This window comes from Thamnophis sirtalis, unplaced genomic scaffold (assembly GCF_051295495.1).
Source record: "Thamnophis sirtalis isolate CommonGarterSnake01/CBP01778 unplaced genomic scaffold, rThaSir2_p1.2 scaffold_5, whole genome shotgun sequence".
In the NCBI taxonomy this organism is placed as follows: domain Eukaryota; kingdom Metazoa; phylum Chordata; class Lepidosauria; order Squamata; family Natricidae; genus Thamnophis; species Thamnophis sirtalis.
Genome location: NW_028261385.1, coordinates 131,949,657 through 131,975,178, shown reverse-complemented (window position 1 = coordinate 131,975,178; position 25,522 = coordinate 131,949,657). Strand labels below are relative to the sequence as shown.

Genomic DNA, 25,522 nt, shown 5'->3' with positions numbered 1-25,522 from the left:
AGACAAAGAGAATGGAGACTATCCATAATTCCTGAAGGAATGCATTTCACAGTTTAAGAGTCACACAAAGTAAATTTCTCCCATATTGTACTACAAGAGTGATTCTGAAAATAAGGAAAATAAGGCTCATAAAAAAGAAGGATGATGACAAGACCTTTTATGGGTTTAAAGTCCAAATACTACTAGCTTAAATTCTGCCCAGAAATCAACTGCCTCAAATATTTCAGGGCAGGCACAATATAATACAAACACTGTATGCCCATTAGCAGTCTTACATTCTGCACTATTTTCATTTTTTGGGACTCCCTTCAGAAGTACTATATTAATAGGAATATTTACAGGATTCCTTGAGGCAATCTTCAACATTTATAAAATTTGTTCAACTTCAAAAAAATAAATTTAAGCTGATGTATAACTATTACCTGATACTGCTAGAAAATCATCAATGGAAGTGATGTCATCCACAGCATCTGTTAACACACGTACTTGCTTTTCCCACAGCTCTTTAAATAAGTCCATGTTTTCTTGAGCCAGTTTACTTTGTGGCTTGGCAGCCAAAGCCAATGCTGCATTAATTACCTGCAAAGCAAAATGGTCACAGTTGTTGACTTACCAATTTTCACAACATGCCTAGTTTTCTATGAAACTGACAAATCAACCAGCAAAAGCCGTTCTCCTAGGGCAGAGGTGTCAAACTTGTGTTGTCACGGTGGCGTCATGTCTCTAAACTATTATGTCTCTTTATTCTCCCTGGAGGGCAGTGATTCCCCATAATGTGTGTGCTGTGTTGGTAGTAATCTATTGGTTGTTTTTGAGATGTTTTTGATGTACACTACCATTATCTTTTTCACAGGTTGTGTTGGTTGTACTGTAGTGGGTAGACTGGTGAAGATTTTTACCCAGAGGCATTAGGATTTGGTCCTTGAATAGAATGCAGTCAAGTGATAGAAGTTCCAAGTGATAGAAGCTGTAACTGGCTATCAGTGTAAGTGATTTGTGCTTGGCAGGGAATAAAATTGGCTTGCCATGACTGTATACTTCCTACTATAAATCCCATTAATTGGGGAACTACAATACCCTAACTAGCTGAGGTTTCTGAATGCCCTTCAAAGGCCATCTCAAGAAGTATACATTATGGTAATACTCAAGAGTCATTCCTTCAGGCAAGACAGTGTTTTCTGCCAGGGGCTTCATTTCTATAGGGTTGAACTGTTAGGAATAAATCAAGTTTTGGGCAGGACCAAAACCAAGGACTTGTACACATTTGTTTTCCATGATACATTTCTTATTTTAATAATATCATTTTCTCTTTCTTTAGTAGTAAGCTTCAAGAAAAGCATAGAGAGATTTAATGAGTGATGTCATCTCTAATAGTGGGTTGAATACAATTAGCTTGAGAAGAGCTTTAGGTAGCTTTCCCCTATGTTGCAGTGTTCAAAACTATATAATCCCTGCTGGATCTGGCATGCTACCATGTTTTCCCGAAAATAAGACAAGGTCTTAATTTCTTTTGACCCACAAAATATGGCTTGGGCCTTATTATCAGGGGAGGGCTTATTGTTTTGGGGTTGCCGGGCAACTGCTCCTGAAGAGCCGGGCAAAGCCTTGGGGGTGAAGCAATCATGAGGTGACCATGCTCACGAACAGCCGCCCGGCAAACCTCCTCTCCAGCCGGGCAGAGTGCCATTCACTGACCTAGCAGGTATCCCTAAGGCACCAAACCACGTGGTGCTTTGCCCGCTCCCCAGCTCCCGCGGCTTGGCACATTCGGGATACCCCCTAGGTCAGTGCATGGAGCTCTGCCTGGCTGGAGAGGGTGGATGCGCGAGCGCCTGTTCCGCCCCCAACTTGCATGCCTTCCAGCCTCACCATGCCCCGGCCCAGCTCTCCCTGCAGGGCCAGGGCGCCGCTGCCGGTTTCGCCGTTGCGCTTCGAGCATAACTTCTTCTCCAGCTTCCAAACTTTGGAACTCAGCTTCCAATTCTTCCAGCAACAGCAGCTCTGGAAGTGTGCTCTATGGTTGTGGGCTGGCTGCCATAGGGCCCACAACCATAGAGCACACTCCTAGAGTGGCTGTTTCTGGAAGAATTGGAAACCGGAGAAGAAGTTATGCTCGAAGTGCGGCGGCAGTAGAGGAGGGGTTTGCCGGGCAGCTGCTCGTGAGCATGGTCACCTCATGGCTGCTTCACCCCTGAGGTTGTGTCTGACTCTTCGGGAGCCCGCTCGCAAGGGTGCAGCCACCCGGCAACTTCCCCCCTCTGGCCAGGCAGGACACCACTCCCCAACCTAGTGGTATCCCGAAGGTGGCAAGCAACGCGAGCGCCTTTCTCCCCCCCCAGCTTCCGCGGCTTAGTGCCTTCGGGATACTGCTAGGTCGGTGAGCGGTGCTCTGCCCGGCTAGAGGGGGGGGGTTGTCCAGGGGGCTTATTTTCAGGGGGGCTTATATTTTTGCCTATGGAAAAATGTGGCAAGGCCTTAGTTTCAGGACAGGTTGTATTTTCGGGGGAACATGGTATTAAATTAAATGTTTTACACTTTTTAATAAATTACTTCTAAAAGCATCCAGATTCTTGAATACGGCTGATAAATGTATGGTTTTTTTATAGCTACTTGAGTGAGCTTCTGTGTTCTATCTAAAAATCAACCTACCAACAAAATTGTTCTATCAGACAATACATTAGATTTTTCTAAAGGTACTTATGTTCCACAGCTCTAATATAAAATTGGAACATGAAAATAATGTATCAAGGTTGCAATTTACCTGAGGACACAGTACTTCAAGCTGACTTGCTGACATATGAACCAATTTCACACCTTCTTCATTATTTGAGATAGAACAGGCCAAGTTGGCAACCTGGTAAAAAGAACACATTGATTAAATTTATATCCCATCTTTCCACTAAAATGGTCTTCAGGGTAGCTAATAATAACATACAGGGAAATTTTAAAATGCAAACATATATTCATAACATTGTAAGACTGGTGTCCTGTAATTTTTTCATAAGAATCTAATAAAATCCTTTACAATTATCCATGTAAATTTGGCAATGAGGACTAGTTTAACTGAACAGATTCAATGAACTTAATTTTGCCTACTATACAAATGAAAACCAACTTTTAAATATGTAAATAATCATCGAATTTAGGCACACTTAAAGTTTTTTTATAACATAACAAGATTAACACTTATCACTTATGTCCTATTTGCACTTTTTTTTGGCTGCTTATGCAAGATCACAATCCAACTTAGCACACTACAGCACAGGTGAACTCAGTCATTTATTATATTTAAGACCTGCTCACTCTTTATAGTTTTCTGAACTACACAACTTATGTTGCTACTTTTGTGAAGTTCACTAAACAAATCTGCTGCTGAAGCCTTTTTGTGAAACAGCTGACTAGTGATAAATACAGAGAGGGAATGAGGGAGGAAGCACTGTTGGGCTATGGAGTGCTGACAAATGTGGGAAGGTGGAGCGGAAGGCTCTGAGAGAGGAATGTGAAGAACCTGCAATGACCCACCTGCTAGAATTCCACTGACCTCATGAGGTAAAAATACATGGAGAATTCTACCTATGATTGCGGCTAACCATTTAACTTCTCAGAGGAACGTGGTACATGATCATTTTCTCTTCGTGTGCAAGCAGTTCATAGGCATCCAACCTCAATGCAGAAGAGAATTCACTGCTGCCAATTGGTGCAGAAAAATACCACAACCAGCTGTTTCTAGAGAATTGCGTGAAGACTTGTGCTGTTGTGTAGGGACAAGTCTTTCCATTTGCTTTCTGGCATGGTAGTAAAAGGTCACACAAACTTGTGTTACTTTTTTTAAGTAAAAGCATTTTATATTTTGGCGCATGCTCTCATAGGGCAGTGATGGCTAACCTTTCTGAGGGGAGCGCAGGGGGGTTGTGTGCGGGCATGCCCACACCCAAAATTCTATGCGTGCATGCATGTGCAGCCCCCATGCATGCACACATGACCCCTGTCCTCCCCCCCTTTTGGCACACGATGGACCCGTTTTTTGCCTTCCCCAGACCCGAGACTTTTTAGGAGCCTGGGGAGGGCAAAAACAGCCTCCAGTGTCCCCACCCCCACCCGAGGCCCTCCGGAGGCTTCACACAAACCGAAAGTTTGGGAACAGACTTCCGGGTTGCCAGTAGGGCCGTTTTTCTCCCTCCAGAGGCTTCAGGGAAGCCTCATGACAAACAGCCAAAAATGAAGCTAAAATTCAGTTGGGCAGCTAACGCCTCGCATTCCGTAACAAATGGCTATGCATGCCACCTATGGCATGCATGCCATAAGTTCTCCATCACGGTTATAGGGCATTCTATAATATTTATATGTATTAACTGACAAGTATATGACAGCCTGCTGCTGAAAGTCTTCATTTGTGCATCGAAATGTACAACAGTGGCGCAAAAAGACAAGAACAGTGTTTCTATCCCTCTGGGAATTGGCAATCTTTTCCCTCCATTTTAGCAGTAATTCCCAAGAAGTTAAAGCTGACTAGTAAACCAGATGGATCTATCAGCAGAGGAAACAAGGGCAAATACAATCTTATCTGAAAAAAATTCATACAAACCATGTGCTCCATTATCAAATTAACATATATACCATGAGTACCAATTAGTAATCAGAAAATACAATGAAAACTCTTTAATATCACTCTACATGGACACATTCAACCATAGTTTCAAGTAGAAAACTGAACACCCTACACCAAACTTAATTCCAAAACACTAGGGAAGCTTGGTATCAGCCATCAATAGGCACATAGAAATAAACCAGATTTACACACCATTCATCAGAGACAATAAAAATTAAGACGGAAACATTCTAACCATTTTTCTTCTTTGCCTGGCATTCATTCTTCTTAGACAACATTAGATAAGCAGGAATTAATGTCAGACAATCACACAGAGAACAATAACCTAATCAAGAAACTACCAAGTATAAAGCCACAACCCACCAATACTGGCAGGACTAGCTACTATATATAAACAAAGAGGAAACCCTATACCCATGATGGCGAACCTATGGCATGCGTGCCACAGGTGGCAAGTGTAGCCATTTGTTAGGGAACATGAAGCATTACCCTGTCGGCTCCAGCTGATTTTGGCCTTCATTTTTGGCTGTTTTTCACCCTCCGGAGCTTCCCTGAAGCCTCTGGAGGGCGAAAAACAACCCAACGCAAAAACAACCCAACGCACAAACTGGAAGTTCGGGAACGAACTTCCGGGTTGCCCATTGAGTCATTTTTCTCCCTCTGGAGGCTTCAGGCGGCTTCCTTGAAGCCTCTGGAAGGAGAAAAATGCCCCTACGGGCAACCTGGAAGTCTGTTCCCGAACTTTCGGTTTGTGTGTTGGGCTGTTTTTTGTCCTCCGGAGGGGCGGGAGAGGCCATTTTCACCCTCCCCATGCTCCTAGAAAGCCTCTGGAGCCTGGGGAAGGCGAAAAACGAGTCCATTGTGTGCCAAAAGCGGGGAGAGGGTTGTGTGTGCATGCACGGGGGGTTGCACACGCATGTAAGGGGAGGTTGCACGCATAAATTATGGGTGTGGGCATGCCCACATAACCCCCCCCCCGCTTTTGGCAGCGATGGCAAAAAGGTTAGCCATCACTGCCCTATACTCATTCACACTAATGATGTTAGCTAGTTAGGTAATAAAACATGTGCAAGCAAACACCCAACAGAAGAGAGCATCAAGGACTCCATAGTTCAATCCTGAACTATATACCTTTTATTGGCAGATGGCCTTTATTGAAGATTTTCTCTCTCTCTCCTCTCTCTCCACAATAACAAGACAAGCAATTAAAATTCATTTTAATATGTTTTAATTAGAGGGAATATTTAGTGCCACGGAAATGAAGTAACAGGAGCCTTTCTACATTTTGGTAGTATTTCTTGCAGTTCAACTATCTCTAGGGATAGGAAAAATACTTCAAACCGAGAGGAAAATCACACAAAATTAATTGTTTTTAGCATTTATTTACACTGTGTTATCTTGTTTGTCACATTTTGAACTGGTCAGAGTCAGTTTGGAGTCAAGTGTTGCCAAAATCAAATAAGTGAATATTCTAAAACATAAAAAAGTGTTTGTATTAAAAAAGCAACAGTTTCACATTCAAACTGAGATATTTTATGAAGCTCGATGCTAAAAATTATTTGGTAAATATGCTTCGCACACATCAAATATAATTATTTCTTAATATTTATATTTTTGCTATGATCCCTGGATATAGGTGTTTTTTTTTCTCCATGATTCCACAAGGAATATTTTACAGAGATCAGTTATGCCTCATGTTGACAGATTCATTGGTTATTAATAAATCAGGCTTTCTTTAAAACAAGTGTGCTATGCAGCAGTTATATATTTATATCTACTGAATTTTTATTTGTGCATGAGCCCAACTATGATGCAGTATAAGGGTCATAGATTTCTTTGCTTGCTATATTATTTGTGTACCCATAAATATGAATATATAAACTTAACAGCTCTCAATAAAGGAGAATATTTGTAGCTCAGGGTTGAAATGAGGGGTCCTCGCTGCTTTCTGAGCTTGCTTGTTTTCTTGCAGACGTTTCATTGCCCTAAATAGGTAACATCCGCAATGATGATGTTATCTAGTTAGGGTAATGAAATGTCTCCAAGAAAACAAGCAAGCTCTGAGAGCACCAAGGACCCTTTAACACCTCTCCAACAGAATGAGGTAACCATTAACAAAAAATTAGAAAATGCTAGGAAAAAACTCCCCCTTTCCTCTCCATTACTAACTTTTAGCTTTGACTTGTCTAGAAACATAATTCACTAGTTCTTTTTAAAACCATGCTCAAAGAGACACAAATGCATTGGGATCATGGATGGCTGCTTTCTTTATACCATATTTTTGGGAGTATAAGCAGCACTTTCCCCCTTCCCCACAAAAGAGGCTGAAAATTTGGGTGCGTCTTATACTCCGAATGTAGCCTTGCCCACCCTTTGGCCTCCATGTGTCGTGTTCCTGGCTGCAGAGATTGCCACAGACAATGGCTTGCATTTTTGGGCTCCACGCCTCACATTTTCAGCCTCCAAACACTCCGTTTGAGACCAGGTGAAGGATGCTGGGATCACCAGAGCACATCACCACTGATTGCTACCTCTGCACATCACGTTTTTGGGCGGCAATCAGAGCATTTGGAAGCTGAAAACACGAGGCGCGGAGCCCAAAATGGCAACCTGGAACAGCTGCTGCCTTCTCTTAGCTCTTCCGTGCTTTGCCTGCTTTACTAATTGCACTTCCCTGTGATGATCAGCTGTGCTGTAGAAACTGCTTTTCAGCCCCAAAGCGCGTGTGCGCTTGCTCGCTCACAACCAGCGAATTAAATGAAGTTGAAGCTGTGCTGAAGGATGCTAGCCAGATGAATACCTGGCAGGCAGAAATCCCCCCCCCCATTTTCCTCTCCAAAAACTAAGGTGCGTCTTATACTCCGAAAAATACGGTATCTCCCCTATATGGGTTGGGAAGTTGTTTTATTTTATAAAAACAAACATAAAAGTGATAGGAGTTCCCTACATTTTATTCTATTGCTATTTTTATAATTGTACACACAGTACAAAGACAAGTGGGAGAGAGAAAACTGGATGGAGGAAAGGAAGAGTTAACTGGACCAAGAAAGACTGGAAAGAAAAGCCTTGTTTTAGGGTTCTAAGAGTTAAAGCCACCAGCTTCTCCCAGGCTCCAGCTAATTATCAGGCTTCTCTTTTCAAAGCATCATTCACAGCTCCTCCAGATTCACAGGTTTTGAAAAAGGAGCAAACTAACTTCCTAATCTGAAAAGATATTACACGTCTCCCGATTCCAGCCCACATCCTTCCTCCTTGAAAAAAAAGAATAGGAGAAAATACAGTTTGTTACTTTGAAATGTCTAGAAAGTTTTACATTTTTATTCACTACTAGCTGATAACCCGGCGTTATTTATAGGGGGAAAATGTCCGGACCAAACATAATTTCTAATGTTGGATTTTTCCTACTTACCAGAGGGGGCCCACTTGTGGAGTACTGTGAAGCTGTTACCATGACAACTCCACTGAGCTGTACAACAGAAGCCATTTTACGGCAGTACCGAAGCCATTTTAAGGCACAGCAGGCTGTATCTTAACAGAACAACCTCCCCTCCCGAAGGGTTTTAGGGGTGTCTTACCCCCACAGTATTTGTTTCCAAAGAGTAAGTCATCTGTGTACCAAGTTTGGTTGAAACTGCTTGAGGCATTCCAGAGCTATGCTGGAACACATACACACACATACACATGTTTTATGTATGTATGCATTCTACTTTGGAGTCTGAAACTAAGGTGATGGAAACTTGCTCCTTTCAGCGGAGGTATACATTTTTGGCAGGTTTGCTCTTCTGAGCTCTGACTGAAAGGCTTCCAGAATAAGCACCACCAAAATATGGTTCCATCCAGTGGAGTTCATCAGAATAGTGAAGAACCTGACAACAAGCATTTGCTCAGGAAATACAGCATTAATATTTCATGTGATCAAAGTCACATGAAAGTCCAAGAAGTGATACTGGTTTGCCTACAAACTATAGATAAAGCATTGTTTATGACTGATGGTCAACACTTCAATAAAAAAAAATAAGTGCACCTAAGACCACAGTACTGTAAGTAATGTCACATTTTAATATGGAAGTGATAATGAAAACAGCAAAGATTGATTTTATTGGCTTGGCAGCACCAGATACCTGTTCCTCTGGTGGGAGCTGAATCTCCCTCTAGCTATGTTTTTTTAAAAGCGGCTGCCACTCTGTCTGTGCACTTGTCTATTTCCATTCATCCTTTAGTTGAAAGTTTTTCACCTTCCTAAGCATTATATATCGTTCAGTTTTGGGATGATAAACTTCATGAAGATATGGTTGTTTTGTCCCTTGATACAAATATGTAAATAAGATAAAGAACCAAAGCATGCACCAAAGGAAGGCAAAAGGTAGAACAGGATTTACTAAATCACGAAGAATTTATTATTAATCTACTTATTTCCGATCTGTCATAAATCATATTGCTAAGATGAAGAAAACTGAGGTAGGGGATTAAGAAGAGATTTCTGTACATGAAAAGACTCTATTTTCCTTAATCTCCGGTACTAAAAATAAGTTTCTGGGCTCAAATACTAAAGTCTAATTTTGTGTTTTCTGTCAAGCACTGACTGATGGATTTTAAGGTTCTCGTAAAAGTAAATAAGAAAGTCATTTGCCATCAGTCTGCATTTTGTCTATCCTGTCATGCACTGTTTTATGAACTAGGAAGGAACATTTATAGAAATCAACGACTAAAACATTTTTTCATGGTCGGGAAGAGAGAGATATGTACTTTTATGAGAACTCGCCTAATCCAGAAATAATTAATAACTTGGAATAGGGAAATGCTTCTTATAGTGCAGACAAGGCAAATTAAATTTCAATATAATTCTCTAATAATGCTTTTTGTTAAATTTGTAATTATCCTCTCAGAATCTGTCCATTACATTTTAAGAGGCATGGATGGCCTCAGGCTGACTATTGCTGCTACCAATAGTCTGATGAACAAGTTTTCTATTTACTTTCATCTTCCCAGATAAAATAGTAACGAATGGATAAGTATAAGTGCTTTTGTCTAAAATATTTTGTGTCAATTTGAGCTAATGTGTTGGGTAATCTAGAATGTGATCCAGTCCAAGTACAGATAAAGTCTTTACGTTTTGCTTTGAAATTAATTAACAACTACAAAGGAATAATGAATTAGGGTGAAGTGCAAATACATTTTAAGTCTAAGAAAATGTATTATGCTTAGCTATTTCAGTAAGCAAGTGGATTTGGGGTTTTTGTTTGGATTGGGGGGGGGGTAGGATTATATTTCCAAGGTATAATACATTCTATTCCCAATGGGCTATAAAAATTAATTGTCAAAAAGGGCTACTAGAGCATTAAGTATTCTAAACCCATCAGGTTGATATTTGTAAAGATGTAACTCATAGTTTATTGGCTATCCTTTGTAAAAAAAGCTAGAGTGAAAAAAACTTTTATGTTGCTTATAGAACACTTACAGTAAATGACTTTTCTCAAGGACTGGATTTTCAGTTACTGTCATCTTTAAACTTTTGGGCTAAGATAAACAAGTCAAGCTCATAATCTTCATGCATGTTTGCTTATTTGAGAAATGATGAATTAACAATTTTTTCATCATCTTAAGCTGTTTTGAACACTCTGCAGTCATTTCTAAATTCATAGATTTGTTCAGAGTTGTTATTTACTTTAAAACCCTATACTGAAATTACATGAGTGCTTACACTTTAAGAGAGAGATAACTATTCTATTATAAATATTCATAACTGTCTTTTTAGCTGCGCCCTATATAAACTACATATTTTTCTCAGTGCTTCAGATAATGTATTTCAAAATTCTTTCCACAGCATAGAAATAAACTTGAGATAATTTAATGAAAGAATTTTGCAAAGGGGTTCAGGATAAAATAATACTTCAAAGAAGGCATAATCTATTTCCCACAATGCCCGTGTGGCATCCAGATTTAATTATCACAGTACCTCAATCAGCTTGTTGGCATGTTCACGGAAAACCTGTGCATATTCTTTAACTTCTTTCTCATTCCCATTTTTAGCAGCTTCAATCAAAACAAGGAGTGGCACATTTGTTTCCAGAAAAGAATCTGAAACATGGTCCATAACTGCTTTACGGAGCTAAGGAGAGAAATCAAAACAAAATTAAGTTGTTGAACAAGGTAAAATTCTATTTTCAACTTCTGCATTACTAAATGCAGATCCTGCATTTTCTTCATTTTACCAGTGATCCTTCTATTAAACATATGTGGCCTTTCATTGTGAAGAATTATTTCAATGTAGGTAGGATTTTGTTTTTGAAATGTCAAAAAATTACTTGCTTAATGACTTTCAGAATAGACCTAGGTCAAAACACAGGTCCAGCTTCTGTTTTGGTGTGATCAAGGACAAAGATATAAAACTGCTTTAACTAATGACTCTAATGATTTAAAAAAAAACTAATGTTTTTTTTTTTTTTTGTAAAAGAGAGTTCATTCACTGTTATAGTAGGGAATGGTAATCTATACTAATCCCTAATGCATCTGTCCACGGCTGAACAAGTGACCAAGAATGTCTAGCCATTCACTGCCTAGTGATCTGTATTATACACATCTGATATCACTAAAGAGTTTCTATTCTAGATGACCATTTCCTTGATAGTTGTGCATTAATGTTTTCTGAGGTGAGGAAAGAAAGCGTCTAATGACTTGACTTGATGGAAGGTTGACTCAGCCTTCCATCCTTCCAAGGTGGGTAAAATGAGGACCCAGACTGTTGGGAGCAATATGCTGACTCTGTAAAACTGCTTAGAAAGGGCTGTAAAAGCACTGGGAAGTGGTATATAAGTCTAAGTACTATTGCTATACTCTCATCTCACAATAATCCACATAAGGACTGCTGCTAACAGTTGTGGAGAAAAGTCCTAGGTTCTCCTGTCCAGCTTATGGCTAATATGTCTGGGGTGTACAGGGAAGGTCCAGATTTATTGGCAGCATTGGCTTTCCCAATTGGATCCTGTCACTGGGCTGAGAGGAAGAGGAAAAAAAATATTATACTCATGAATGTGATAGAATGAAGAAAGCATCATACTCTAGACCAGTGGTTCCCAAACTTGGCAACTTTAAGACTTGTGGACTTCAACTCCCAGAATTCTCCAGCTAGCTCTTCTGGCTGGAGAACTCTGGGAGTTGAAGTCCACAAGTCTTAAAGTTGCCAAGTTTGGGAATCACTGCTTTAAACTTAAGGTTAGCTTGCCCAGTTTTAATACAATCCAAGCATTTAGTTGTCTATAATTGACAGATCTGGAAAAAAATTGCTAGATTAAATGATATGCTATGTAAATAGCAGACTACATGAGCATTTAATACATATTTAATACTATACCTGTCTACGCAAATCCCTCGTCTTTTTTGTCATTTTGTCTATTGCCGAGTTGAGGGCATCGCTTCTTTCTTTGCGTCCAGCCTAGAAAATCAAATAAAGCAGCATTAAATTATTTTAATTATACAATAGCTCAAGTCTAAATTCCATTGACTTTTCCACACATTCAGCATCAATGGCAAACTGAAATCAGCAGAGGTCTTGTATATCAAAACAGTAGTGTATAGGAAGTGTTTCTGGACAGATCTAGAAACTAGAATACACAATTTGTATCATATATCTGATATTGCACATAGTTTGGATTTTATATTTGGCTTCCTTAATTGCACTTTATAGGTTTATTAAGAATGGATTGTAACAATGTTCCTAACCAGCTGTCTGAGTCAATTGCTTTACTGTATTCATTTTGCACCACACCCAGGAAGCTGCTATATAGTCAATTTGTGGAACAGTATCATGGTTAGATTCAGACTAAAGAATGAGTCTGGTTTATTAGTGAAAAGAAATGTTGTCATTAGTCATGATGAGTCCTTGAAGATGTCCTATTTGCCTAATGCATATGATGGACAAATTTCAACACTTTAAAATATGCACAACTATGTATAGGACCCATGGAAGAGATTAATTCTCAGACACAATCCTTTAATGTAGTTGAAACTATAATTTTTCCTATTATAACACATCTTAGAAGATACACTTTAGGGAGATGTCATTTTTTAAGTATCTTCAGAATAAAGCAATAATGCTTTGTTATATTTATTTTATTTATATATTTAGCACAGATAATGTGTAAAATCACTGCTGCGGGGTGTGCACATAATGGTACAAAGTATACAATTACGTTCAACAATTTTTGTTGAGTATGCTTAGAACTGCACATTTAGTTCCTGTAGATTTCTAGATTTGCTAGGTGTAGTGGACTCACCAGTAACATAGAGGGAGATGTTAAGAAGAGGCTAAGCTTAGAATTCCTCCACCGCGCCCCTCCCACCAAAAAAATAATAATAATCCCTGAAGCCTTTTGACCGATCCGAAGAGAAAATGCAATCAAGTCAGGTGAGATTCTTGTAAGATAGGTGACTAACAACAAAACCTCTGTTTGAGACTACCCACATATGATTCTGGTTATTTGTGCCTGATACTAAAGGTGGCTTGTACATTTCACTCTGACATAACATGGTTGTTTAGTTTCAGCACAATTAACCATTATGGGCTATTCAATAAACCGTAGTTAAACAAGGCATAACTTAGAACAATATATGAATCCAGATGCAAAATTAGTTGAATTAAAAGAAACCTGAATGAAGCTGAACCTCTTAATTACATGGACAGATTGTTCTAACTCCCAGGAAAACTGATAATCTTGCTTGATTAAATAGCCCTTGGGGATCTTTTTCTGATTGGTTCCACCTGTTTAGAAGTGGTCATCTCTTACAGAAAACGAGTCATCACTGCTTTTACTTAATTTAGCAACTGTTTCTGTCCCCCGTTATTCCTTAAGCTCCTTGTGGCCAACAGCTCATGTGTCAGGTTTACAAATTTGGCATCGGTCTATAACATGACAACCTTTGTTACATTATGACAGTGTAGAGAAGGACTTGCATGAACCTAAGATTCTGTGTCCACATACATCAGTGCAAAAAGTCAAGTGAAATATCATATTTCTCAAGAAAAACATTTAGTACTAGTAAAACACAAGGCCCCTTTTTGTACAGGTGGCAGTATTGTACTAGAAAAACATCTGTTGAATTTCACTAACTAAGCAAGCAGGCTATGCCTATGCTAGGATATAAGGCTGGTTATTTTTATTTAAAATATTTTCAAAAGAAAACATGACAAACATTAGTATCTGAGAGCTTGTAAGTAAAAAGGCAGGATAAAAATAAACTAACATGGATAGCAACATTTTCCAGGAAATAAAACATTCCGCTACAACAGAAGATGCAAAGAATAATATGTTAAGTACAGTAACTCTAGCCAAACCAGATTATGTTAAAACGAAAACATGCATGTGGCAAAGAAATTACATGCAATGCAAGTACAAAGTTGTAGGTTTGGTATCAAGTCTGTTTTGTCATACCCTTTACAGGTATTTCCAATTCCTATGGATAATGGGATTGGGAAGCTGCAGCTATGACAGGCAACAAGGAATAGAATTATGCTGCCATGATACATTGTGCAAACATTTTATAAAGGGATCCCCCTTAGAAATTCAAACTTAACCCTCATCAATCTGAATGCTAGATTGCCTGGATATCCTATGATAAGCAAGCTTGGTTTTTAATCTAAGGCAAACTACATTACTGTATTTCTAACCCAGGGTTTCCGAAATAGGCATACTCTAGCTGACTCCATGTTTTTCTGCTTAAGAGTTATTGACTATGTGTCACAAACAATAAATTGTCCTTTGAAAGAATTGAATCTCATAAAATGAAGACAAATTCCAATAGCTGGATTCAAACCAATGATCTGCTTCCAAAAAGTCTATACACCTCTTTATTTATAATACAATAATTCATGTATTATAAGTGAAAGTTTAGACTAGTAGTAGAAGTGGAACTATGTTTGAGCTAAGATTTAAACTTATATCATTATATAGTAAGATGTTTTTATTGTATGACATTGACTTATAATATATATTTTAATGATGTGCACAGTGCCAGGTGGGTAGTCTAGAAATATAATAAACAAATGAACATACAAATGGAGGAACCATTTCTGTTTTTACGCATGTTCCTTTTGAATATACTATCAATGCAGTGGTGGGTCCTGGATCCCGTTGCAACCATACTGGTTGCAACAGGGCCCAGTGTCCTCCACACAAACACGCATGTATCTTACCATCTTGCGATGCCTCTGCGACGCTCCTGCTGCTCGGTGGAGCGTCACGAAGGTGCTATACGTGTGCGTGGAAGCACCGAAAACTTTAAAGACAGGTAAGGAGTGCGGGTAGGCGGGCCCTCCGGAGCAACATACCAGAATGGTACCCGGTGCTCTGGGCAGGCTCCGGTATGCCTGTACCAGGGAGTACCGCCTGCAACCCACCACTGTATCAATATATAATAATTCTTCTGCTCGTACATATGATTTTACCTAAGAGAAACTACAGTACTATCCATTTTGGACAAAGTTTCTTGGAATTCTAATGTCTATTGTTTAAAATTGGAAGCGAAATGACTTGGCTTTTATCTTGCAAATCATTTATAATCTGAATTCCCAGGCCTACAAATGCTAGCTATATGCAATATTAACCTCATTTTCTTTAGTTATTCATTACTATCATTTTGTTGAAGTATTTCTCTTTAAACTTCACTTTAAGATTTTCCCTTCTTTTGTTGCCTTTGCAAATACATGGCATAGTTATTTCTACTTTTGCCTTCCTTTAACTCTTCTAAGATCTGACCAGTTAACTAACAGCAGCCAAATGGCCTACTCCACTATCATAAGGGCATCAGGAAACTGCAAGAAAAAATTATGAGAGATTTCCACATCATCAAATATACTCTCAATAATCTAAACTGTTCAATTCAATTACATAAAAAGACAGCAAAACTGGGAGGAAAATAAATGACTTTCTATTACTATCTTTATTTAAAAATGATTCCCTTAATTAAAGCGAAGATGAGTTTTTCTTTCATAAATAGTACTGTAGACACTATTTAAAAAGGATAGACACTTTTGTCCCATATTCTCTCTCTCCCTCCCTCCCCCCAGTCTCTTTCTCTCTCTCACACACAGACACTATACAGCTCTGTGTGGCAGAAAGGGTAATAACTACTTATTGTCTTCTGGCTTGGAGATACTCATTTTTTACAAATGGAGGGCCAATAGTTTTCTTTTTTCAGTTATCTTGTCCCCTCTCCTCCAGTTTGTTCCCTTTTTCTTTTTTCATTCCAAATATGACTATCCCTTTTTCATACCCTTTCTCCATTCCGCTTTTCTTTTCTTTTTGCTGTTCAGCTGGAATGAAGATGTGTGCATGCACTTGCATCTTTATGCAAAAGGAATACTTTGTGTGCGCATACACAGAGAGAATCAATAAAAAAAATTGAAGTGCCTTAATTTACATACAACTAGTGATTCATTCAGTTTTAGCTTTTATCCTTTTAAGATTGTGGTTTCTGGCAAGTATCTGTAAACCAGACTAGAAATATGTCATAGATCCTTTGGAAGGGGAAAAACCCTCCAGGACCGGATTCAGCAGAAGATGGTATACTTAAGTCTGATATAGTAAAAATGTATGCATTAAATATAATAACTGAGCATGCTCATAGTTTTTTTCATCTTTTTATTTCTTGGATATTGTCTAAAATTTAGGGTCTCTTCCTTATGTGTATCTCAAATATCTGGAAATGACTATGCACGATTTAAAAATATGAGTTCCATATAAAATAAAAAGGACTTAGGTAAGATAGTGGCGAGTTTAGTACTTTAAGATAGCCATGCACAGCATGGAGCTGCCTTTCAGTAGGTATTTTGGAAGTCTGGCATCTTCAATTTCAAAACCACACCTCTGTGAACACATTTTCCTTCCCAATCAAAAAGTTCAGCAGAATGTTGGATCTGATTTGGAAGTTGCAAAGTGAAGCCTCTTGGAAGTTTCTTTATGACAGAACCAGACATAAAAGGTCCACATCCCCCTTTTTGATATAGAATAGGAACTGACTTCTTCAGATAGAGACCAGCTCAAACTCCACCTTTTTTCAAGAAAGGAGGTACTCTCTTGTTTTGTCAGGTCTGCTAACTACCAATCACTACTTCAAGTCAGAATTGAATTGAATTGATTATGTTTCTATGGCGCCCAATCCCGAAGGACTCCGGGCGGCTTACAGAATAAAAAAGAAATTAAAAGAACTTAAAAACAATAGGACACACAAAGTTAAAAAAGAACGCAACAAACACCAATCAGAAGGCCTGCCGGAAAAGCCAGGTTTTAATGGCTTTGCGAAAGGCCATGAGAGCGGGGATGGCCCGGATCTCTGGGGGCAGCTCATTCCATATGGCCGGAGCGGCAACAGAGAAGGCCCTACTCCTAGGCACCGCCAGCCGGCATTGTCCTGCTGAAGGCACCCGGAGAAGGCCCATCCTGTGTGATCTTATTGGTCTAAGGGAGGTATGTGGCAGGAGACGGTCTCGTAGGTACCCAGGTCCTAGGCCATGTAGGGCTTTAAAGGTAATAACCAGCACCTTGAATCATGTTCGGAAACCAATGGGCAGCCAGTGCAGCTCGCGAAGGATAGGTGTGACGTGGGTGTACCTTGGCACACCCAGTATCGCTTGCACGGCTGCATTCTGGACTAGTTGCAGTCTCCGAACACTTTTCAGGGGCAGCCCCAAGTAGAGCACGTTACAGTAATCCAGTCTTGAGATGACGAGGGCATGAGTGACTGTCTGAAGTGCCTCCTGGTCCAAATAGGGCTGCAACTGGTGCACCAGGTGAACCTGGGCAAAGGCCCCCCTGGTCACAGCCGACAAATGGTGTTCCAAGGTCAGCTGCGGGTCCAGGAGGACCCCCAAATTGCGAACCCTCTCTGAGGCGGGCAAGTTTTCTCCCCCCAGGATTAAGGACGGACTAGATGGACTGTCCTTAGGGGGCAACATCCACAGCCATTCAGTCTTGTCAGGATTGAGTGCGAGTTTGTTCACTCCCATCCAGACCCTAACAGCTTCCAGGCACTGGCACATCACTTCCACCGCTTCACTGAGTTGGCACGGGGCGGACAGATACAGCTGAGTATCGTCCGCATACTGGTGGTATTTAATCCCGTGCCGGCGGATGATCTCGCCCAGTCGCTTCATGTAGATGTTAAATAGTCAGAGCCCCTTTGGACTTTGTGTGCTTCCTTGGTTGCTGTTGAACAGCTTCCATCATTGCAACTGTGGATAGACAAGCACAGTTTTTGGCTTGGCTAATGAGATCTGGTAAAAACTTCCCCCACCCCACCAGCCAAATCTAAAGATTCAGATTTAATAGTAATTTTTTTCTGAAAAGTACTGCATATTCAAAATTCTAAAAACAGTAATTGAAAATTCTTGATATACTATCTGCCATAAATATGTGATCAAGAATTCTGCAAGTGTTAGGTGAAAAGGAAGTAATTTCCGTGAGAAAAATAGGTGTAGAAAAAATAGCATAGTTACTTACACTGCTAAATCATAAATATGGTTTTAACATCATGCATGCATGGATGCATATATGCATATATACATACATATGCATACACTCACACACCAACATAAAACAATTACAGGTTACTTTACAAGTTAAAAAATTACAGCAGTGACAGAATCATATTCAAAATATAAAGTGTGAGGTTAGGTCCTATTAGCATTAATTCTGGACAATAATGGAGAATTATGTTTTAATGTTGCCAAATATGGATAAAACTATATTACCATTTCCAAATAAAATATTTACTAGGTTATTCACATTATTTGAACTGATAACTGCAAAGCCAAGCATGCAGTTAAATACTACCACCTCTGGCTCACTCCTCAGTTCAATTTAAGAAGTAAAAGAGCTACATATTTAATAATTAAAGATGGTAATGTCCTGTACATTTTCAGGGACTCAAGTCATTTAGAATGGGATCAACATATGTATTGAGCATGTATACATGTTTCTAAATTCTGTCTGAACTACCCAGATAAAGAATCATCAAAGCCCAGTGCAATTGATTTTTACACACAATTTTACAATTTTTAAAATCTTATCTTTTTAATATAAGCGATGCATTTATAAATATATTCCCTTAAAAAAACTTTATAAATGAATGCTACCAATTTTTAAAGTGCTATATCATGTGCAAGTTTTTCCTGTTAAGTTGTTTTGGGGAGTGTGTGTGTGTGTGTGTGTGTCTGTGTGTGTGTGTGTAATGCTCTTATGTACCATTTTTACAGTTTTCATACAGAATACCAACACAAAGATTAAATCACAAAAATCAAAACCTGTACAGTTTAAGATTGTAGTAATAAGCATGTAATCTACCAGACAGACTCTTGCAAAATCATTCCTATCTCCTGGATATCAGCTGAAGAATTCTTACTTTTTTTCCTCTTAGTGGTAGTCTAATCTCACAATTGAGAGTTTGCACTATAGTGCCTTAAACTGCAAAAGCTTCTGGAAAACCCAAACAAAAAGGAACGTCACAGGGTGACGTCAGCCTATATACAGTTGTGTGGTAGCAGCACATAAGCAAATGCGTTCTGTACCTTAGCCCTGAAAGCTTTTCAGCAAATGCATTCAAGCGACTACAGAGGCTTCTCTCCGTGATAAGCTACCCATCTGCCATCAACAAGTTAAGAGTAAAAAAGCCATAGCTGTGGAAAGCGTTTGCAATTAAGCAGCTGTCCAGTTTAAGAAAACCTGCCAATCAACTCAGCACTGATTCAGGAATTAACAGATCTGCTACTGGAAATCAAGGTCATGAATTCAAAGGAATATATTGGAAATGGGATGTGAAGCCTTTTTATTTACTACAAAATCAAAGAAGAGTAGAGAGAGCAAATGATTTAAAAGCTGTCAACGTTAGAGCTTTTTACAGACTCACGGTGTTGAGTCTAAAACTACGACTGAATGCAACCTCCAACGTACTCAAAAGAATGGGTAAGTTTGCATTATTTGACTTGTTTTATAATGGGCAGTTAATCTAGCTTTTGAAATGTACGTTTAGGAAGCAGTACTTTTTTTAAGACTGGGAAACTGCTTATCATTAATTTCAGTAACTTAGATATATCTCTACCAAGAATTTTTTTTAAAATAAGAATTAAAGCTCCAAAACATTTTAATGCATGCCATTATTTGCAGCAATCTTTCTCCTCTTGTTCTAAGCATACATCTGATAAGAATATCCTATTTTGTTGTTTCCCTGAATTATATTCTGCAGGCTTACATTTCAAGTGGCCATTAGGGGCTCCTATGCTGGCAGCAGTATATGCAATGAGTATTGTTTTTAAAATGCTGCCTGCCTTGGGCACGGCTTGTCCACCAAAATGCCGTTGTGAGAAGCTGCTCTTTTACTGTGACTCTCAGGGGTTTCACTCAGTGCCAAACACCACTGACAAGGGCTGTCTAGGTTTGTCATTGAGGCACAATTTCATTACGGAACTTGAAGGGGATCAGTTTGCAAGCTTCAGTCAACTTACCTGGCTTCATTTAGACCATAATCAAATTGATACAGTAAGAGAAGATGCTTTTCAAGGACTATATAAACTCAAGGAATTAATTTTAAGTTCAAACAAAATATCTTATTTACCAAACACAACTTTCAGCCAGCTGCTTAACCTGCAACATTTGGATCTCTCTTTCAATCAATTATCTGCTTTGAATCCTGAATTGTTGTATGGCCTTCGTAAACTGCAAACCCTGAGTTTACGTTCCAATTCTCTGAGGACTATTCCAGTCCGCCTGTTTTCAGATTGTCGTAGTTTGGATTTTTTGGATCTGAGCACAAATCGCTTGCGAAGTTTGGCGCGCAATGGATTTGCAGGATTAACCAAACTAAGGGAGCTTCACCTAGAGCACAACCAGCTGACCAAGATTAACTTTGCTCACTTCCTTCGGCTAAGCAACCTGCACATGCTCTTCTTACAGGGGAATAAAATTAGCAACCTGACCTGCGGGATGGAATGGACCTGGAGCACTTTAGAAAAGCTAGATTTGTCTGGAAATGATATCAAAGCCATCGATACGACAGTTTTTGAAATAATGCCTAATCTTAAAATTCTCCTAATGGATAACAACAAACTAACCACTCTGGAGTCCAAGGTTTTATATTCACTTAAAACCCTAACGACTGTGGGTCTCTCCAGCAACCCCTGGGAATGCAGCCCCAAAATATGTGCACTAGCTACATGGCTCAGTGGCTTCCAAGGTCGGTGGGAATACTCCATCCTTTGTCATACCCCAAACCATACCCAGGGAGAGGATATTCTGGATGCAGTTTATGGTTTTCAGCTTTGCTGGAATTTATCAACTGTTGTTACACCCATTGCTACAACTCACAGAGCTCCAACAACTGAATATACAAAGCGAATAAGCTCCTCAAATTTCCATGTGGGAGATAAAGAAATTTCAACCACCACAGGCATACCCTTTACCACAGAAGAGCAGATCCCTGAACCAAACAATGTCATCTTCACCCAGCAGGTAATTACAGGAACAATGGCTTTATTATTTTCTTTCTTTTTTATCATTTTTGTAGTGTTCATCTCCAGGAAGTGCTGTCCTCCCACATTAAGAAAAATTAGGCAGTGTTCAATGATTCAAAGCCACAGGCAACTACGATCTCAAACACGGCTGCATATGTCAAATATGTCAGACCAAGGACCATATAATGAATATGAACCTGCCCATGAAGGACCTTTCATCATCATTAATGGCTATGGACAATGCAAATGTCAGCAGTTACCCTATAAAGAATGTGAAGTGTAATATCTACAGGTAATCAAAGAACACAAAGGAGATAAACTTATTTTAAATTGCAGGGATCTGATACATTTTTAAAAAACTCAAATACTGAGAAAGCCTAGATTTTTCTAAGCAACTTGTTTTGAGTGATGCAGTAGTATTTCAGGGTGTTTTTTTTTAAATAAACCCACAATATTTTCAGTGTTTAAATAACAGTGTTGGCATTACATTTGCATTCCTGATGTTTGGAATCTAAATATGCTCAGCCCAAAATATGTATATTGTTTCATGTTATGTAATTATATGTGTATTTTTTTATTTTTTTACTCCCAAGACTCCAGATATAATTTAGAAAAATAATTTGGATGAAAATATTGTTGGGTATCTATTTAATGGACTTAAGGGTGGGGGGAATATTTTACCAAATGATGCATTGTAATTACAAAATTTTACCAACATTTCAGCCAGTTCAGTGTTTCATGAAGTACATACTAGCCAAAAAAACACACACAAAAAGATAATTTCCTTGTTCTGTCTTGTGATCAAAGGTGCAGAAAAGAGATTTTCCAGTCTACTACAGCATGGAATTTTAGTACTATTTTAACTTCATAGTAAGAATTCAGAATTTTAAATGTGTTGCAATTTCAGAATATAGCTACTGCCACTTCTGAATAAAGATCACATTCATTACTTCAGAATATTAATCTGCTACAGCTATTCAGTAGCATTTAGTGTGGTTTCCAAATATTACATGAGCTTCAACTTTTGTGAAATCTGTCCTGACTTTAATGGGATACATTTCATACCAAGGAGCAACATATAAAGAAATGAACACTAAGGATTTTTTTAAGCAAAAAAGCCCTCTTTCTTTTCTTCAACATGTCTAACTGACTACTTAATACCGGAACACTATTTTATATATTCATTACTATTCCTCTGGCATCGAATTATTCTCTCAGAGTGAACTCTCAATTACCACTGTTAATTCCAACACTGGATAATTGAAACACCAATCCAATATTCAAGGAGAGGGCTCTACTGATTACAATATAATTAATTAATTTAATTACACTTGTGGAAAGAGTAAGAACTTTTAAAACTCAGATTGCTATTTTTTGTGGAGAAAGATTATAATGTCATTTAAAATAGGACAAAATTTCTCTGGAAAGCAAATAATAAATTCTTGGATCTTAAAAATTCTAGATTTAGTGTTTATGAAACTTACTTTACTACACATTTGTGTAGTTTAAATGTAATACAATTAAGAAATTATTTAGTACAACTCTCAAATCATGAACACATAATCAAAGGTATAATATTTTGAAGAAAATGTACATATGTAGATCTAACCATCATGCCAAGTTCAACAATGACATTTGTTAGTGGGGAAAAGAAATATTGATGCTTGGATTCTTTAAATCAGTATATAATATTGTATATTGTACTATGGTGCAAGGTTTTCAAACAAATCATCATTTATCTGATGCTTGTGCTATATAAACATCCTTGAATAAATATTGTAAAGGTTTGAACAGGGTGGAAAGGATGGAAATTTCAGACTTTAAAGCCAATGCATCAAATCCAGTACTTTCACGTTTTTTAATCGGCATTACTTTAGCTCAGTATATTGGATTGTATTACTTAAAGCTCTATTAAACCAAACTATTAGTAAAAAGTAGATAAAATCTACAAATCCTCTACATGATAAGCCATTGTCTTTCAGCCATATACAGCATATTCTATGCATCTGGTAACTAGATTTTATCTGCATTGAAACATAATATCTATTAAGAATTTATGTTCCACTTATCAAACTGAGAACTGCCTATGTTTTGGTCTCTATTTCCATTACTAATTTAACAAGAATCCATTGTGTGTAAGCAAATTGGTTTGAAGGTGAAATGAGATGTATAAACTGCAAAGATTTAGAAGGCAACTGAGTAACAATTATGTTAATATTTACATTCTAAAAGAACATTTTTTCACAGCATCTTAATGAAATTTGTAACTCATAAGATACTCCATCAGAATACAGCCCAACATTATTTCATCAGCATTACTTAGCTACTATATGAAGTTGCAATAACTGGCTTACTAATTGGTCAAAACCCTTTGTTATTACTATCCCTTCTCTTCAGGGCACTTCACCTAAGTCAGGAGATGCTGCAGAAATTACCAGCAGCTAAGAGATTTATTTTCTCCTATGTCAATCTGTTCTCTTTTCCTTCTGAACTACTTGAAAAACACCTATACAGTATAATACAATTTTCATAGTCATACAAGATTTGAGAATACAAATTTTAGCCCCTTAGCTAGTATCTCATATTATCATGCCTACTATTTTAATCTAAAGAGAAAGTGCAGGACAATATTATGCATTAATTCTATAATATCAGTCATGTAGGCTGCATGGTACAGTTATATAATTACCAAAATATATCAGGTGTAGACCAGTTTGGTTCTAATTATGTTAATTGGATTTCTCTACTCTACATTTTTCTAGTGTGACAAAACTAACCGCTACTGATTTCACATTCAGTAATGCAGCAAGTATTATTTAAGACTCTGACCAGTCGCAATATGTATTTTTACACTGACAGGGTCTTCAAATAAAGAGTTTAAATATATGCAAAAGTCATAGGCAAAATATTAACGTCACCCGATAGCAATTTAAACACAATTTTCAGTGCCCCCATTTGATTATTACTTATTCATGGGAAGATGAGCATGATATATCCTTGGCAAATATCCAAATGCTGAATCATTAAATAAAATTTTAGGTGACATGCAAACCTGTATGAATTAATTCTAAACTGGTGTTAAATTATGAGGCTATTGATCACACCCAGCCCAAAGCATCGTATTTCTCCCAAATGCTTCAACCAAAGCTGAAATACAGATTTTGCCATTTTTCTTTAGCAGTCCTTAACAGAATGCCGTCTTGAATTACTTCAGCTTCTATAGTTGATATTTCAAGTGATGGTTACAATAGTCCCAGAAGGAAAATAAATAATGGAGCCATCACTTATCTTAGCACTGTTCAATCAGTCCTTGAACATATAAATTATTTCCATTATTTCAGACAGCAAAGGTTCCTGCAAGCAAGTTCCTGAATTAAATGTTCTCTGCTACTATGGGAAGAACAAGTTGTGATGGTTAATTATGTTCAATATCACCTTCCAGTCCAAGATCCAATACAAAGATTGAACTTTATAAGCTTTTACCTGGCTAAAAGCTTAGTACAATAAATTGTACTATAAATTCATATTAATTTAATATTGCAGGGCATATTTAGTGGGGGATCTTATTGAGACATCATATAATATAATACAAATCATGTCATCTAAATGAAAAGCAAATAATGGTCATATCTGCACCATCGATTTCAGAGATATATACTATACTTCTATTTCAGTTATCATTCTAGCTTCCCCCTCAAATTTTTAAATGTTGGAAATATTAATAGAAAATTCTAATGGTTTCTACTAGCAATATTCCAAGTGCATTTTCGATGGTGGTGGTGGGGACTTCATAATGCAGTAAGTGCAGTGTACAAAAACATTAAAAAAATCTATACATTATAAAACTAGAAGCTGACTCTTTCTTGGTGCCCTTTCAAAATAAGAAACTCTGAATTTCATTTTCTTTCTTGATTATAAGTATGCTTATATCTTTCCTTATAATACAGGTTATAGGAAAATCTCTTTTTGGAATGAGCATATTGTTTTGCTTCTAAGATACAAATACGATGCCCTCGTGTTTTGGTATTATCAATGTCACAGTATCATGATATCAATATCAAATAGACCTTGTTTTGTTATAGAAAACTTCCGTATCACAACCCTCAAGATTTTTCATAAGGTTGACAAATTGTAGAGGACTCCCTTTTTTAAATTTCCAAGAATATATTATTAAATTTGAATGGGCTCAGCATCATTAAATCAAATACTTTCACAAATTTTCATATTCTTCATGTTTTTATCTGAAAATTATTTATGAGGAACCCATGTTGGGCATAACTTTCAGTTTTATGTGCTAAGATTACTGCAATTTCCTAGGCTGTTTCATAAGATGAAGAAAAAAATTTCAGCAGACTTTTTGGCACCTCTGAATTGGACGTAAGGGAATGTAAAGAGATTAATTTGATAATCCCATG

At 38.0% G+C, this 25,522-nt stretch overlaps 2 protein-coding genes across 2 annotated transcripts in view; one reads left to right on the top strand and one right to left on the bottom strand.

Annotated features, from left to right (window-relative positions):
- The window catches only part of CTNNA1 (catenin alpha 1), a 75,627-nt gene that overhangs the window by 24,513 nt on the left and 25,592 nt on the right, over positions 1-25,522 (bottom strand). The window contains exons 8-11 of the mRNA XM_014058590.2: positions 11,961-12,041; positions 10,566-10,718; positions 2,762-2,854; positions 423-579 (exon numbers count right to left, since the gene is read on the bottom strand). Of these exons, the coding sequence (XP_013914065.1) occupies positions 423-579; positions 2,762-2,854; positions 10,566-10,718; positions 11,961-12,041 (484 nt within the window). The remainder of the gene's footprint in view (positions 1-422; positions 580-2,761; positions 2,855-10,565; positions 10,719-11,960; positions 12,042-25,522) is intronic.
- Positions 19,125-25,189, top strand: LRRTM2 (leucine rich repeat transmembrane neuronal 2). Its single transcript, XM_014058248.2, has 2 exons — positions 19,125-19,563; positions 19,844-25,189. The coding sequence occupies exons 1-2, from the start codon at positions 19,560-19,562 to the stop codon at positions 21,388-21,390; spliced, it is 1,551 nt and encodes a 516-aa protein (XP_013913723.2). The 5' UTR covers positions 19,125-19,559; the 3' UTR covers positions 21,391-25,189.